Source organism: Notechis scutatus, chromosome 3 (genome assembly GCF_049901735.1).
Source record: "Notechis scutatus isolate UNSWTSFEM ecotype Mainland chromosome 3, rNotScu1.2, whole genome shotgun sequence".
Lineage (NCBI taxonomy): Eukaryota > Metazoa > Chordata > Lepidosauria > Squamata > Elapidae > Notechis > Notechis scutatus.
This window is the reverse complement of record NC_142011.1, coordinates 19,159,090-19,177,237: the sequence shown is the minus strand read 5'-3', so window position 1 is coordinate 19,177,237 and position 18,148 is coordinate 19,159,090. Positions and strand designations below refer to the sequence as shown.

The following is an 18,148-nucleotide window of genomic DNA, read 5'->3' as shown; positions in this document are numbered from 1 at the left end:
TTCAGTACACCGAACCTGTACAAGTCTATCCAGTACATTTGCACAGTTTCTGAATTTGCACAATTATGTTGAGTTGCAGACTCACCAAAAGGATTGAGCTTGCACAGTACAGTAAGAAAAGAAAAACCCATTCTAAGTAAAGTTTACAGTATTCATGTTGAAACTGAAATGATAGAATGCTGGAAGGAGATTTTAGAGGTGATAGGATTGATAATATAATGTTGAGGAGTGGATGGAAAACCAATGCTATAAATGTTAGTGATCAAGAAAAAAGAAAGAAAGAAAGAGGAACATATAAATCTCAAGAGTGTGATTTTGCCTGGTTATATGGAAGTAGGTATTGAAAGTAGTTTAAATGAAACACTGAAGACTGAACACTGAAACACTGAAAACACTGAAGAAAACACTGTCTCAACATACGCCCACACAAAAATCATCACAATGACATAATCCCCAATTATAACTTCAAAAAAGGCAACTATGATCTTATAGACAACGATCTCCCATCCCTTGATTGGCAATCTCTATTCACTGGATGCAATACTGTTGAAGACCATTACAACATATTTTTACTTGAAGTCAAAAGAGTCATCAAACCATATGTACCAACAACAACTCCCAAAACAAAACAAAAAACCAGATTACCCATAACAATAAGGAAACTTCAATCCAAAAAGAGATCAGTCTGGCAGAAAAACAAATCTGGTCACGTTGCCAATTTCAAAAGCCAATACAAAAATTTATGTCACCAGATAAAGACTGAATGCACCAATTATCACATTAAACAAGAGGAAAACCTTCTATGCACCAATTCCACCCACACTTTTTACAATTTTGTAAACAACAAACTAAAAGACTCAAGGTCCATCCCACCCTGATAGGACCTAATGGTAAAGACTGCAATGACGACACCATTAAAGCCAACATCTTTAACACATTCTTCGGCTCAGCATTTGTAAACAGCAATGTTTACAAATTCCTAGCTGAACCACAGACAACTACAATGATCTAATACATATTGATTTTACAGAAGACAATGTTGAAAAAGCACTACGCAATCTAAAACCATCTCTATCTATTGGACTGGATGGAATAGTGCCTACTTCTTTAAAAAGCTAACCACTGCCATAGCTGAACCTCTAAGCATAATCTTGAAAAATCTTTCAGGACCAGCTCCTTGCCTACCCCATGGTCACAAGCCATGGTCATCCCCATCTTCAAAAAGGGAGAGCCCAGCCTAGTTGAAAATTACAGACCAATCTCTTTATGCTGCGTCACCTGTAAAGTCATAGAATCAATTATTAACCAATCCATTATCCTCCACTTAGAGACAAACAACCTACTCTCCAATAAACAATTTGGTTTCAGGAAAAAAACTATCCTGTAATCTGCAACTCTTACACTGCAAAAACATATGGACTACATAACTCGATCAGGGCAAAGCAATAGATGCAATCTACATAGACTTCTGTAAAGCCTTTGATTTAGTGGTACATGACAAACTACTCCTAAAACTAAAATCTTATGGTATCTCTGGACAACTGAATAACTGGATAGAAGCATTCCTGTCAAACAGACAACAAATGGTCAAAATTGGGAGTGTCCTATCAAATTCTGTACCTGTCAATAGTGGTGTCCCCCAAGGCAGTGTTCTAGGACCAACTCTCTTCATACTCTACATAAATGACCTCTGTGATCATATTAAGAGCAACTGCATTCTTTTCGCTGATGATGTAAAGCTGTTCAATACCACAGACAATACTGCTACCCTTCAAAAAGACTTTGACTATGTATCAGAATGGTCAAACAAATGGCAACTTCAAATCTCAACAAATAAATGCTCTGTCTTACATATTGGCAAAAATCAGAAAATAAAATACAAGCTGAATAGTCAAGATATTCTTGATGATCCAAGCTCTGTAAAGGACCTTGGAATACTCATTTCTAATGATCTAAGTGCTAGAGCCCACTGTAACTACATAGCCAAAAAGGCATTAAGAGTTGTTAACCTAATCCTACGTAGCTTTTTCTCTGGTAATATCACACTACTAACTAGAGCATACAAAACATTTGCTAGACCAATACTCGAATACAGCTCATCAGTCTGGAACCCACATTATGAATCTGATATTAGCACAGTTGAGAAAGTCCAGAAATATTTCACAAGAAGAGTTCTCCACTTCTCTACTCGTTGTAGAATACCTTATGCCACCCGACTTGAAATTCTAGACCTAGAAAACCTTGAATTACGCCGTCTTCGGTCTGATCTAAGTATGGTATATAAAATCATACATTGCAATGTCCTACCTTTCAATGAATACTTCAGCTTCAACCATAACAACACAAGAGCACACAATAGATACAAACTCAAGGTTAATCGCACCAAACTTGATTGCAGGAAATACGACTTCAGCAACAGAGTGGTCAATGTCTGGAATACTCTACCTGACTCTGTGGTTTCTTCCCCAAACCCCCAAAACTTTAACCTTAGACTGTCTACTATTGACCTCACCCCTTTCCTAAGAGGTCTGTAGGGGGCGTGCATAAGCGCACCAACTTGCCTACCGTCCCTGTCCTATTGTTTCTTTTATTTTTCTTATATGTACCCATTTCATGTATTCATAACTATGTATATACTTATACCTATTATCTTGTAAGCAATTGACAAATCAAACAAATAAATAAATAAAATAAGGACGTGTGTACAATCAAAGAAGAAAAGATGAGGTCAAGAATGCAATGGTTGCTTGAATGACTATGGATCGAATGTAAAAATGAATGAAAGAAAGGAATGGATTTGTTTTGGTCATAAAGGCAAAATCAATGCAGAATGAATCACAAAAGAAATGTGTCAAGAATGAGTGAATGGCTTAAGAAAAATGCTTGGAGTTGAAGGGATCCTCAGAAAGATATATGAAACACTTAAAGAACAAGGCAAACAAAGAAGCTTGGAAAGAATAGAAAGGAACAGAGAAAAATAGCGAATGGCATGTTGGATAACTTGACTTAGCAGTTTTCTCTTTCTTATTTAATTTCTTCAGCTTATTACTTCTTATTCCTTTTCTACATTCTGTACAGTACAGGTAGTCCTAGACTTACAACAGTTCATTTAGTGACTGTTCAATGTTACAACAGCCACTGAAAAAAGGGACTTATGACCATTTTTCACACTTACGACCTCCGTAGCATCCCCATGACCAAAATATGATCAAAATTCAGATGCTTGGCAACTGACTCATACTTATGACCGTTGCTGTGTCCTAAGGTCATGTGACGCCCCTCCCCTTTGCAACCTTCTGACCTGCAAAATCAATGGGGAGGCCAGGCTCACTTAACAACTGTGTTCCTAACGTATCAACTGTGATGATTCACTTAACAGTTACAAATCCCAAAAACTTTAACCTTAGACTGCCTACTATTGACCTTTCCTAAGAGGTCTGTAGGGGGTGTGCGTAAGCTCACCAACATGCCTACCGTCCCTGTCCTATTGTTTCTTTTATTCTTCTTATATGTATCCATGTATTCATAATTATGTTTTTACTTATACCTATTATCTTGTAAGCAATTGACAAACCAAATAAAATAAAAAGTAAAAAAACAGTTGTGGCAAGAAAGATCGTAAAATGGGGCAACACTCACTTAACTAATGTCTCACTTAACAATAGAAATTTTGGGCTCAATTGTGGTCATAAGTCGAGGACTCACTAGCTCAGTTCCAGAGAGAAAAGACACGTCTGCATGTAGATGCACATACAAGTGGATAAAAGTTGGGAGTCTTGTTGCTTAGGAGTTTAGTAGTTGCTTGTGCCTGTATATAAGAGACATGTACATATGGTGGTTTTCATGTGCTGACCTTGGACCCTTTCACTACAAGAGGCTACTGTATATTATGTCAGCTCATAAAATGTTTCTGTGGTCTTTTTAGAGTTGCCAACAGAAAGGGAGGGGGGAACAGTGGGCAGCTTGCATTCCATAAATGTTTTCAAAGATAGTTTCTAGGTGACCGAAGTTTCTGCCATGCAAAATTCTAACTGGAGAGTATGATTGATGACTCTTGGCTATGGATGTGTCCCACTGGAGAATACAAATTATGATATTTCCCCCCAGGGGGTGGGGGGGAAACCAGGGTGAAGGGTGGCAATGAATGATGTGTCTCAGAATCGGCTTCACCCAAGCAATGCCGCGTCATTTAACTCCCAATAAATCCTTTTGAAGTTTGGCTAGAGACTCATGATTTAAATGGGGTTAAGTGTCAGAATCCTGACACAACACAGGGATCCCCAAACCCGGGGCAATGGTCTATACTTGCATGAGTGGTGGGCCGGCATTCACTCAGCTTGACTCACACAAACAGTGGGCTGGCCTGCACATGTGCATGCGCTGGCCCAATTCTTCCATGGGCTGGTTTGTATCTGCCCCCATTGGGCCACTAAGCTATAAAGGTTGGGACTACTGGTATATCACATTACTAATCTTTCAACATTCAGAATCCAGTTCCTCGATAAAGTATATTCCAGTCCATTTGCTCTTCATTTGTCCTTTTAAATTAACACAGGTAGTCCTCATCTAATCACAGTTTGTGTAGTAACCATTCGAAGTCACAGCAGTACTGAAAAAAGTGACTTATGGCCGTTTTTCACACTTACAGCTGTTGCAGCATCTCCATGGTCACATGATCAAAATTCAGATGCTTGGCAACTGACTCATATTTTTGATGGTTGTACTGTCCCAGGCTCATTTGATCTCCTTTTGTGATCTTCTGAGAAGCAAACTCAGTGGGGAAGCCAGATTCACTTAACAACCGTGTTACTAATTTGATAACTGCAGGGATTCCCTTAACAAATGTGACAAGGAAGGTCATAAAATGGGACAAGATTCAGTTAACTGTCTTGCTTGGCAACAGAAATGTGGGACTCAATTGTGGTTGTAAGTCGAGGACCACCTGTATTTATGTTGTATTTCCATTTCTCCTTTCCTGAATCAGTTGCTACATTCCAGACCCTGTCAAGGTACAGGTAAGCTTACCTGATCATGAAATTGGCCTGTGGATGTAGAAAACAGAAAAGAGCTTTAGGTTCTTTACCTCAAATGAATGGTGTTGATTTGTCAGGTTGCACCTGTTACCTAGAATATTCATTGTGAAACAACCTTAACGAGATTCACGAATGGCTGTTTTTTTGTTTTAATTTTTAATTCCAGGTTACAGAACTTAATCATGTGAAGAATATATTGCGGTTGCCAAAAGGTACAAGGAAACATGCTGTAGGGATATATTTTAACGATGACACATCCAGGACTTTTGCTTGTGAATCAGGTAGGTGTCAGACTTCAAAAATCTTTCTTCTGCTTGTCTTTCCGGCTGCCATAGTAACGGGGGGAGGGAGGATATATTGGGCTTTGGGGGAAGTGTGCTGGAGGCTTTAGAGAGTGAACTGTAACACTTGGGGAAAACTTTATTGTTTATGCTTACTTGCATACTGCACAGCTGCATCTTATCTAACCAGGCCAAGGTCAACGGCCAGATGTCTGCATCACTACCTGAAGATGCCCCAGATGACGTTATACATATCTCAGATTGGATGGACTTTTTGACCTGTTGTGGGTGGGAATGTTGCCATAACTTTGTATATGTGATTTTCGTGCCTAATATCTCAGATCTTGAATTCTTTTGATGCTACCACTTGATTTCCAGTAAAAGTCCTTTTCTCTGTAAGAATGGAGTCTAAGGGTGTCTTTCTTGGATTTTGAATGGAGCCTTACGCAGGGGTGGGATTCAAAATTTTTAACAACTGGTTCTGTGGGTGTGGCTTAGGTGGTGGGTGTGGCTTGGTGGTCATCTAACTGGGTGGACATGGCTTGGTGGTCATGTTATTGGCTGGGTGTGGTGAACTCTATATAACTCACATCAAGGCACGCATCTCCTTCCCTGGCCTCTCGTGACTGTGGGGATGCTGCAACAGTCATAAGTGTGAAAAATGGTCATAAGTCACTTTTTTCAGTGCCATTGTAACTTTGAATGGTCACTCCACATAAGCAAAGTACCAGCAAAGGAGGGAAAAAAATCTCCAGAGACATTCCTGAGACAGGAAGTCTAGTTTCTGCCAAGAATGTAATAAGGGTTAACGGAGAGGCAGTTTCTGTAAGCAACACCAGAATGTTTCCTTCCTGCCTTCCTTACAGAATTAGGCCAGTAATTTCTTCTAACAACCAGTTCTCTGAACTGCTTAGAATGTTAACAACCGGTTCTAGCAAATAGGTGCAAACTGGTAGAATCCCACCCCTGGCCTCATGTGACAGTAGGTCTAATGCATGTGTGCTTGCACAATTGTGGTAGCTGTAAATATTACAAATGGTCCACACCAAACTGCAGATTTTTGGTCATTTGTATGCAGAACTTGAAGCAGATGAATGGTGCAAAGTCCTTCAAATTGAGTGCCTGGGGACTCAGATTAACGATATTAGCCTGGGAGAACCTGACCTGTTGGCTTCTGGTGTAGAGAGGGAACAGAATGGTATGTAAATACATGTTGCATATAACCATAAATAGACACGTTCAGGGTGCCTATCAGGGTGCCAAATAATAGATCCATTGCAAGCAACACTCCGAGGCAGGTAGATTCCTCAAAGAATAGCTTTATTGGAAATATCATATTAGCATATATCTGGTGAACACCAGCTCTGAAGGGTCCCTCAGTTTTCCCCTGATCAAAAATGAACATTTTTCCCCTCAATTCCAGTCACATGCTTGAATTAAGGCAGCATTCGCTGGTCTGGTGACATCACTCCTCCTTCCTCCAGCCAGGTGTGAGAACCTCGTTGGTTCTCAAGAGAAAGTATTTTATTTTGGCTACACAGCCCCAGCTATCTCTAATCCCCCCGTCCCTATCCCTCAGCTCTAGTGTGGCAGCAGCTCCAAGATGGTTTCAGCCAGGCCAACTCTAGGGTTGACAGAGTCTTCAGAATGGCTTGATAAAATCCAGAAATGCTCCTTTTGTTAAATTCTTTAATTTAGTCAATTTTTTTTAATCTGCAAGTGACATATTCTGTCCTCCTCTCTCTTGCCCCATTCTTTCCCTCTTGCCAGTTAAACTATGTGTCACCCAACAGAGGTAGATTCAGCATTGCTTAATTAAATGTTTCAGTCCTACCTTTCTAAGCAAAGGAGAAATTATTTAAAATGAGAATAAATCCCAGCTGTTGTTAGGAATGTGAAAAATGCTGAGATTGGACAACTATTTGTCTGAAATGGTATAGGATTTCCTGCTTGAGCAGGGGGTTGGACTAGAAGACCTCCAAGGTCCCTTCCAACTCTGTTATTCTTTTATGTGGAAATCAATCTATTTTAACAAATGCATAATTTGGATTGTCCTTGTAGGATCCAAGGGTTTTTGGATTGCCCCTTGTGTTCATGTCCAACAGTTACACTTCTATATCACTAAGAACCCTGTTGACTTTCTAACTTCCCAAAACAGAAAGTTTGTAGGCAGAATTTTGCAGATTCTTTGGGTGTACATCATGCACAATTTAGTACCCCTAATTCGTAGAATTTAAGTTTTAACAATTGCATTGGGGCTTCATGTTTTTGAAGCGGTTTCACATATATAAACCATAGAGCAAAGTACCATGTCTAGCAAAACCCTAAACTGAAATTTTGTCTTCAGTGAACTACGTTTTTACAATCAATAGTTTCTTCAGTGACATTCAAAAATATGATTTTCTTCTGCCAATGGAAATGGTACAATCAAATAAAAATTATCCAAGCCATGTAAAATTGCTCTTTCATTTTGTAGGTTGTTAGGAAAAAATGTAGGAATAGTTATGGATCAATTTGAAAATGCCACAAAAAAGTGACGCATGATTTGTTACGATTATGCTGGCTTTTAGTTCTGCAAGGATTTTAATTTGAATGTTTTGTTTTTCTCCCAGAGAGATTCCACGTGTACTTGATGCCTTCACCTAATTTAGATGTGCATGGGGAATGTACCTTGCAGATAACATTTGAAAATATCTGTCTTTGGGACATACAGAATCCCAGAATAAAACTTGTGTCTTGGCCTTTAAGTGCCCTCCGGCGATATGGGAGAGACTCAACCTGGTTTACATTTGAAGCTGGAAGGTGAGCAAATTCGTTTCTGCAGGATATTTTTTTTTCATAATATTGTTGAAAACAGGAAATTCTCTCTGCATTGGATGGAGCCCTTGTATATCGTATTAACAAGACACACAACAAGCCAACAGACATATACAGTAGCAACAACTGTTCTCTGTCCTATTAATATAACATCTGATATATTTGATGGCAGAGGAAGTAGGTCTATTTGGTTTTGGGAGAACAGCCAATATTTTAAATCTCTTGACAAGTGTAAATCTGATTACAGTCAGTTGCATTGGAAGCTATAGAAGCATGATTCAAGACTGGACTGTATCTTTTCTGGTATTAGATTGGTTAGCAAGGACTTTTGGGGGATTGTTTTAGATTTCTTTTTTAATTTCTTCAGCCCAATCTGAAGATGTGCAGAATCAAACCTATACTTCTCTGCATGCAACACAGGTACATCAGCCCTGTGTTTTTTATTCAGGATAATTTTAAAGGAAGGATAAAAACACATTTCCCATCCATGTACATACACATATATTCACACACATATATTCACACACATGTACAGTTTTGGCCTGGTGGGTAGACAAGAGAGAGCATTTAACAATGGATGAATTAGAATATCCAGTACTGGAAGAACAATATTTTCTGCTTCAGAGATGAACGCATTTTTTTTTCCAGTACTGAAAGTCCTCTTAAAATGTACAGGTTTAATCTGGCGGAAATAGTCAGCCAAAATGGCAGCATGGTTGTATGCTATGGTAGTATGCAAGTAGTCCTTGACTTACAAGCATTTGTTTAGCAACTGTTCAAAGTTACAACTGCACTGAAAAAAGGAACTTGAGACTGGTCCTGACACTTAGGACCATTGCAGCATTCCCAGGTTCACATGATCAAAATTTGAGTGCTTAACAACTAGCATGAATTTACAACAGTTGTAATGTCCTGGAGTCATATGATCTCCTTTTGTGACCTTCCCAAGCAGCTTCCAATAAATAGAGTCAATGTGGGAAACCAGATTTGCTTCATCCTTATGTGATTCGCCAAACAACTGCAGTGATTTACCTAACAACTGTGGCAAAAAAGGTCATAAATTTCATTGTGACTCATTTAACAACCGTGTTGCTTAGCAAACAAAAATTCTGGTCCCAATTGTGGTTGTAAGTTGAGGACATTCTGCTGCTACTCTACTAATTCATATCTGCGCTCCGTATGGAATAATGGGTTGTAAGCTATCTTGTTATACGGAGAAAGAATGTATAATTTTGAGAGTATTAAAAAGTAGCCTTCTAGAGATGAAATGAACTTTAAATTCTCTCTCTCTTTGTGCTTTTATTTTCATTAAATGTGCTTTGTATGGCCTTTATTTAGATTCCCCAGATGTAGAAAATATTTGTGCTTATCTGTCTACCCAAGGATATACGTGTGATACTTATCTTTGACTAATAACTGTGGTTTAAATTTTAATATGCAAGCAACATATGCAAACTGGACTCTTAAGGAGCCTCAGATTTTTGCACATTTCTGCATGTCGTGGTACAGCTCTCCAGTCAATACACACTTTATAGAAAATTGCATACCCAAAACCTGCAGAGAAAGGTATTTCCATAGCAATATTTTGCAATGGAAAAGCTACAAAGGAGCATAAAATTGGAACAGGATTGACTTCTGTGTCAAGAAACATGGTAAAATTGCAAGAAATGGGGGGAAGACAGAAATTCATCTGAATTTAATACACTGTTATAGTATCTGCTATTTTTGCTTCATCCTTTCTTGCTCCTTTCTTTCCCCCAGCAGAGACCCTGCTGTAGGAATGAACAGTTTAAATTATTCTGAATCATGTGGAACCACATTCTGTTCTTTTTCTGGCAGGATGTGTGATACTGGGGAAGGCCTATTCATCTTCCAGACAAGAGATGGGGAGGCAATCTATCAGAAAGTCCACTCAGCTGCCTTGACCATAGCAGAACAACATGACCACTTACTGCAGAGTGTGAAAACCTCAATGGTAGGCCTCCTAATTTCATGAACACACAAGCCACCTTCTTAAGTAAGAGTTCAGGTTGGATGGTAGGAACAGCAAAGCAATCTACTTGCTCTTGCTAGCTTACTCCTCATCTTTGTTTCTAAGCAATGGGTTTACCAAGTGAACCTGTAGCTGCAATTGCTGTTTGATGGATGAATATGGGAAGTGAAAGCTACCTCAAGTATCCCAATGGATTGATTCGCCTCTGTTATAAAACAGTAGGCCAGATATCCTCTAAGGCGGGGTGTCCAACCTTGGTACCTTGAAGACTTGTGGATCTCATCTCCCAGAATTCCCCAACCAGCCATGGGGAATTCTGGGAGTTGAAGGCCATGAGTCTTCAAGGTGCCAAGGATGAACACATCTGCTCTAGGGGTTGGCAGAAGGGTGGTTTGGAACTCCTTTCATTTCTAAGACTGCAGTCTATCCACTCCTGGTTTCACCCTTGTTGCTGAGCTACTCATTTGACCCTGAAATATTAAAAGAAAGCTCCTTGGAAAGATATGAGCCTCTCATGAGTCTTTAGGGTGGGGGAGGGTATAACACAAGTAAGCCAAAAGAAGACATTATAAGGAAAAGCATTTTGGTGTTCTTCTGCCTTTCTCAGCAAATCTACAGAATTGCCCTTTTTTAGCCTTTTACCAGATAATGTATCATCTTAGTTATAACATTTTCTTGTATTAAGTCTAATGCCAACTCTCTTTTTGTTATTTTTTTCTTTTTTTTAAATTTGTTTTTATAAATTTTCATTCATAAACATTTTTTGTTCAATATGAAGTTTGGAGAAATCAAGTACATGTTATAATAGGACCTGAAAGGAAAGGTTTGGCATGCCAGAAACATAATCTCTGTGTAGATCATGTACAGAACTACTGCATGAAACCAAACAGTTGGATCAATAATCTTGTCCTCCTCAGATTGTTGTCCATTTCCCAAATGGGAAACATCTTGCCAATATTTTTACCTTGACCAAAGTTGTGCTGACTTGTTTACCCAGCTTTAAGCCTACAAACTTCATGATGCAATATGAGATTGATGAAAACTATCTGCCTGAGAACAAATGTATCTTAAACTAGAAACCTCATTTGGAATATATGTGATATTTTGCCCCAAATCACGCTGGAATTTCACTGGAAGACAGAAATGTATTCTTTGATTTTGTGGAACAGAAGCAGAGATAGATCGGCTGGTACCTGAAATCACCAGGCAAAATTAGAGATGTTAGATTAACATATTATGGTTGGTCACACAGTCAGCCAGATGTTTAGAGTGGGTTTGGAATTTTCATCCACCTATCAAGTTGTTCCAAAGGTGCTTTTTCAGGAGGCAACTGGACTTCCTTGTTTTCTTCTTTTGACGTTTCACTTCTCATCCAAGAAGCTTCTTCAGCTCTGACAGGATAGTGGGAATGGAATAGGACAGTGGGGAATGGAATTCTCAGTCATTCAAGACAACCATGATCTGGATGACTGAGAATCTCTACAGACTTTCACCTATCAAGTCCTTCTCACGGATCTGGGTCATAGGCAGTTGTTATTGTTGGGAGGTGTTAAAGGTATCATCACAGGATGTAAGTTGTTCCAAGTAAAGTTGCCTTTTGCAATTGACTGGTGGTGATTTTGTCAGTGTTAATCAGAGGTAGTATTCAGCAGGTTCTAACCAGTTCTGGAGAACCAGTAGCAGAAATTTTGAGTAGTTTGGAGAACCAGCAAATACCACCTCTGACTGGCCCTGCCCCCATCTATTTTCTGCCTCCCGAGTCCCAGCTGATCGGCTGGGTCTTCTTTTGTTGCCCTGAACAGGAGAACAGAGCTGGAAATCAGGTTAATGGGGTGGGGAGGAAATGGGATTTTGCAGTAACCTTCCCCCAGAAGTGGGGAGGGAATGACAATTTTGTAGTATCCTTGCCTTGGAGTGGGGTGGGAATGGAGATTTTATAGTATCCTTCCCCTGCCACACCCACCAAGTCATGCCCACAGAACTGGCAGTAAACATTTTTGAATCCCATCATTGTTGATGGTGTTCAAGTGGAACTCTCAAATTGTTTTGGAATTGCACCCAAGGTGCTCATTATTATTCCCTATCACAACAATATGAAGTCACAGTTGTCAGTTCTTTAGCTAATGTTGACCTTCATAAGTTCTTTCCAAGAATTTAGGACATCTTTATGTACTTGCATAGTATACTGTATGTGTCAATCTAGGCAATGTTGCCTTTCATAATTGATAGATGGAAATTTATCAATGCACAGGCTTGTTAAATGTTATCCAAGACTTTTTGGCATGGTAAAAATAATAATTATTAGAAATTATTATTAGCTGTATTTCCTTAATCTATTAATTGCTTGTGATCTAGAAATAAATATCAGAAAGGTTTTTTTCTTGTACAGTTCTTTTCAATGTTTTTCTCCTGTTAAAAATAAGTTTTATTTAAACCTATTTGTTTTCTTTGATTAAATGCTTTTCTCCAGCCCTTCCATTCTATCAGAATATTTGAAGTTTCTTTAAAAATAACCTTTTAAAAATATTTTATTCATCTTTTATTTTAAACAAGGATACCTTTAGTTCAAAAAGATGAGAGATATGGAGGGGTACGCTTTTAAGTTGTTTTCAAATGCAAGATTTTAAAATGTGCTACGGTTACTAAAATAGATTTCAATTGTTTCCATGACAGTAAAATATAGGATAATTTTGTACATTCTTTTGAAGGTTTACCTGATGGAATGTATTTATTTAACAGTGTGGGTAGAAGCTTTTATTTCATGGTGTATTTGTAATCCAGATGCAAATGTTAAAGATTTCAAATTGGATGTTTGTTTCCAGTAAAATGGCTAAATGTTACAGAAATTGAAAGTTAAATATAAGTAGTTTTCTCTGAAACACCTTCAGAGATGCAGTAGGATCCTACACTCATAGTTTTCTGACAGGCCATAGAGAACTGTCTCTTCTTGTAAGCTTTTGGAAAGAATGAGACCGAAGGCTAGCAAGCTAAAACACGGATGTGTTGGAGATTGGTTTCCCCCAGACCACCAAGTTTTTATTTGTAGTTGTTTTGGTTTTTTTTAATGTTCTTATTGTTTTGGGAGCTGCTCAGGACCATGGTTCATAATATGGGTAATGTTGCTCTATTTGTTTATTTGATTTTCATCCTGCCTTTATTACTTTTGTAAGAAACTCAAGGTGGCACAGGTACATAATATTCTCCTTCCTCCTCCTCTTTCCCCCCTCACAACAACCACCCTGTGAGCTGTGCTATGCTGAGACAGGGTAACTGGCCCAAAGTTATCCAACCAACTTCCATGCCTAAGGCGGGACTAGAACTCACAGTCTCCTGGTTTTCTCCTTCATCCTAACCATTACCTCAAAGTGGTGTAAACAAAACTATATAAGTTTTTTTTAAAACAAACAAACAAACAAACAAGCATGGCATTCATATTTTGCATATTGTCCTAGTATGTGTAAGTCTTATTAAACTCCAATTTGAAGGGACTAAGGATATGCTGATTAGCTAAGATGCATTGCATTCTACAGCTTGCCATTTTTGATTCCAGCAGCCCCTTTTTTTTAATTAAAAAAATAAATTAACAGATATCTAAGAGATGTAGTGTGTGTGTGTGTGGGGGGGGAATTACTGCTTCTGAAAATCTACAGGGTGTTCAAGATAATTTTTTCAGATATTTTTGACTTTCAAAAACCTGGGTGGGCTAATCACCACAATGACAGACTTCTTCTCTTCTCTGGTGCTTCCTGGAAAGACCAGGTGACATTTAGCTTCGTTTTATTACCTGGTGAATCCAAGAAATGCAAGAACGGTGTTTCTCTTTTAGGAGTGTTGCAGCAATTCATAAACATTTAAGCAAAGCTAGGGATGAACTACTTTCTTTTAAAAATGATCATTCTTCAGTTCTGCTCTTTCTCTGTGTACGTGGAGAAAGAGAAGGACAGAAAATAAAAAAAAATTAGATAAAATCTCATTTGTATCTCATATTCATCCTGCCATGGTTTCCACTAAGGAAAATACAGTCTGCAAATTTTCTTCCAGAAGAAATTGTGGGAAAATAATTATATGTTTTCCCTAGTGTTTTTGTCTTCGAATGGCCATGCCATGTGTTATTTTCTGTACTCTTAGAATAGCATATTTGTTCTGAACAAGTGTGATAATCTGTAGCTTATTCTAACTCCCTCCTAACTCCCTAAAGTAGAATTGTTATGAAATCAACTTTCCAGCAAATGGCATGTTTTTCTTTTTTCATTTTATACTGTGAAAGTCTAATCACACATTTTTATTCGTTGAAAAATATATCAGGAAATGATTGTAATCAGTTTACGGCCAAAGTTGTAATCCCAGAACAAAGTCAAACTGAACTATAAACAGTTGCAAAAGATGTCATTCTTACATGAACTTTTCCCCCAAGAACTGGTGAAAGTTTTGATAGTGTGTTGGAAGTGGAGAATAAATTGCTTTCATGGACCAATGTACAGATAGAAGAGAGCAGAAGCGATAGAAGTAAAATAACCCATGTGGAACAAGGCATGGCAGGATAAAGATGGTCTTGGAGGGAGTTGGTGTATACCAATCATGGTTTGTCTCCCATTATTATCAATATATCTTAACAAATCTCTTATATGTTTGGGTGTCAGGAAGGAGATTCTGGTATTCCTATTAAAAAAAAATCTAATGTCATCCAGTCTATATTTCAGTGATTCCTCTGTCCCAGAGATCCTAAATGAATGTGTGTGTGTGTGTGTGTGTGTGTGTGTGTGTGTGTACGTACATATTGGGAGAGACAAATTGTTAGAATGGCATATCTCCCACCTTGCTGATATTTGAGAAATTTGAATGCAATGCTGTTAAATACATTAATTCTTTACTTCCTAAATTATTCACCTTAAACCCAACAAAGGGGTATAAATGAATAAAATTGCAACAGTGTTATTTCTCAGCCAAGGAAATATGGTAAAATCTTGGTTAATGGGATCCATTTCCTCAAAGGAGTTATCAGTGTGACTCTTGGTATCTTTAGATTGAACATACAGCTCTCTCTGAGTGGTTTATAGGGGGGGGGGGGGGGGGGGGGGGGGGGGGGGGGGGGGGGGGGGTGGGGGTTTTTTTTTTTTTTTTTTTTTTTTGTTTTTTTTTTTTTTTTTTTTTTTTTTTTTGTTGGGTTGGTGTTTTTTTTTTTTTTTTTTTTTTTTTTTTTTTTTTTTTTTTTTTTTTTTTTTTTTTTGTGTTTTTTTTTTTTTTTTTTTTTTTTTTTTTTTTTTTTTTTGTGTTTTTTTTTTGGGGGGGTTTTGGGGTCTTAGTTTGGGTTTTAAGGGGGCCTTTGGGACTTGACCCGGTAACATGGGTTCAAGGGTTTGGGGTTCTTGGTTTTTAAGTCAACATATTGCCCCCAACAATCTGGATCCTCATTTTTACCAACCTTAGAATGATGGAAGGCTGAGTCAACCTGAAGCCATCAGAATCAAACTCCAGACTGAAGATATTAAAGATAATAATCTTATTTGATAAAGCCAGATGATTCTAACATTCTTCTGCTTTCTTCGGTTACATAAACTATCATTAATTTTGGATATGAGCTTCCTTTTTACACATTGAAAAGATGAAAAGCATTAAAACCAACCTAGGTTTTGATGCAACATGTTGAAGATACATTTCATATGGTCCTCAGAGATTCATCCCATTATGTCTTGGATTTTCTTTCAGCTTCAAATGAAAATGACTGACCGGGCTGTTTCTCTTGGCACCATGGTCCCTTTGCCCAGGAGTGCCTATTGGCAGCACATCACACGGCAGCACAGTACTGGACAGCTCTTTGGCTTACAAGGTAAGGTGCTGATATAACATTTCCAAAAATAGTCCCATTGGGTGATGGGTATGCATGAAAGATCTTGGGAGCCTGAGCCAAGAGATGTAGCCAAGGGAACAGTCAATAAGAGACAACATTTCCTGCAACTGCATAATGGGTGGGACAAGAAGCTCAGAAAGGACCCTCCCTAATTGCTTGGGCTGCAAAAGAGATGGGGAAGAGATGTACTTTCAGACTTGCAAGATTCAATATCATTTTACAATAAAATAGAATTAGCTCATCTGGTTGGGATCTGATTTACATTGTGAAGTTGGCACCAAATTTGTAAGTCTGAAAATTCATCTCAACCAACTCACCCCCATCTAATTTATACCCTGAGAAAATAGGGAGGGTGTCATCCCTGAAGCCATTTTTTTTAAGCTGGAGCCATTTTGGGAGCACCTTCAGGGATGCCACAGCAAGGATGGTTGGAGCTGTGGGAACATGAGGGGAGGGTTAGAGATAGCTGGAGATGTGTAGCCAAAACAACATTCTCTCCCGTGGGAGCCAAGGATGTTCTACCAGGTGTTGGAGAGATGTGAACTAAAGCCAGCCAGGATGGTGGTTGCAACCTGGTTGGACCATGTGACGGATGTATGACCTGAGGGGAAGAACTTTGGAGTTTGATTTGGGTGGGGAAAACCTCAGGTCCTCCAGAGTTGGGTTTTCTCCAGATGTGTCAATATGACATGCCTAATAAATCTATACTTTGAGGAGCATTGATTCTGTTGGGTTAGTGGTGGGATTGAAAAACTTTTACCACTGTTCGGTGGGTGTGGCTTGGTGGGCGCGCTTTGCTTGCATATGCACACTTTGCGTGCACACACACACCAAACATGCACTTTGCGCAGGTGCAAAGGCGTTTGCACAGGTGTAGAGGCATTCCAACTCACCTGCAAGCCTGCACTCTCCCAGTTGCGCAAAGCAGCTGCACTTCAAATTCAGAAGATAAAGGTGAGTATGGAAGCCTGGGCAGGTGGGTGATCCTAACAGCAGAGCGGCAGAGAGAACCAGTTTGGTCTACGCTGCTCATCGCCACTACTGGCTCGGTAGAACTGGGCTGAACCGGTAGCATACCACCACTGCGTTGGGTGTGTTAACTGGAACTCTGACAGAGGGCCCCCTCTGAACCTCTTTTCCTAACCACTATGTGGATTATGGTATCTTTTATCTGCACATTGAACCTCAGGATCATTTATATAGCATTACACAGATTCATATGTATTGCCACACCATGGTTTGGTGTTGCATCAATCAATGACAGTCTTCAGTGCTTTTTTTTTTTCCCTTCTCTGATCTCCTGGGCAATGACCTTCTCTGCCTTCCCATTTTAAGGAAGCCCTAATTTTTTATTATGCTTGTATTACAAATCTTGAGGCTTGCCTTCCCAAATAAAATTGGAAATCAGATTCAGACCATAGTTCCCAGATTTGATTTGGAAGGCAAAGCAGAGTTTGCTGATTTGGATGTGGTGAAAAAGTATGGTTTGGATGAATGAATGAGGAGGTTGCAGGTAAATTGGAGAATGTAAAAGAAGTGAGAATGAAGAGAGACTGCATAACCTTCATGTTCGCAAAGGAGAGATTGTGGCCACCTGTAAAGAGCAAAGTGGAAGACCTTTTCTTTGTTGAAAATGTAGATGACACAATTAGATCTCAGGTGACATTTTACAATGTGCTTTCTAGACTTCACATCACTATTTTCATCTAAGAAACACTTGCTTTTTGTGCATAAAACCTACTAATTATATCTTAGTGTCCAAATAATCTTGACTAGATTGCAGATGGAATTGACTAAGTGGGCTGACTTCAAAGGGTTGATCAAGTTGCCCATTTTGGAAAGCCTGTAACAATTAACAATTAATTGTTCAGTCTTCATTCCACCTCAAAAATAATGCCTGATTGAATGGGTCTTTATGCAAAGTCATTGCACGTTATTTTTTTCCTTATCTTGCTGAAATTTGGATTGTGAAAGCTGAAAGCAAAGGTGGAGGAAACTGGTTGTATCTATCAGATTCTAAATCTTGACTGTTCCAAAACCATCCATGTTTTAATTCTTTACATTCTAAATCAATTCTTATGCACACCCGATGACCTTCTAGTAGTCAACATAAATAAAAATATTAATTATGATACACACTGTGTTGAAAATAAAATGGGGGATGGAGCAGCTGTCA

The 18,148-nt window shown here is 38.8% G+C and overlaps 1 protein-coding gene across 2 annotated transcripts in view; it reads left to right on the top strand.

Moving 5' to 3' along the window:
* Nucleotides 1-18,148, top strand: part of DOK5 (docking protein 5) — a 66,347-nt gene that overhangs the window by 43,413 nt on the left and 4,786 nt on the right. The window contains exons 3-7 of one of the 2 annotated variants that reach the window (XM_026664859.2): nt 5,200-5,314; nt 6,393-6,512; nt 7,927-8,116; nt 9,971-10,106; nt 15,831-15,951. In XM_026664859.2, coding sequence (XP_026520644.1) covers nt 5,200-5,314; nt 6,393-6,512; nt 7,927-8,116; nt 9,971-10,106; nt 15,831-15,951 — 682 coding nt within the window. The remainder of the gene's footprint in view (nt 1-5,199; nt 5,315-6,392; nt 6,513-7,926; nt 8,117-9,970; nt 10,107-15,830; nt 15,952-18,148) is intronic. The other variant, XM_087959267.1, reaches the window with a different exon arrangement.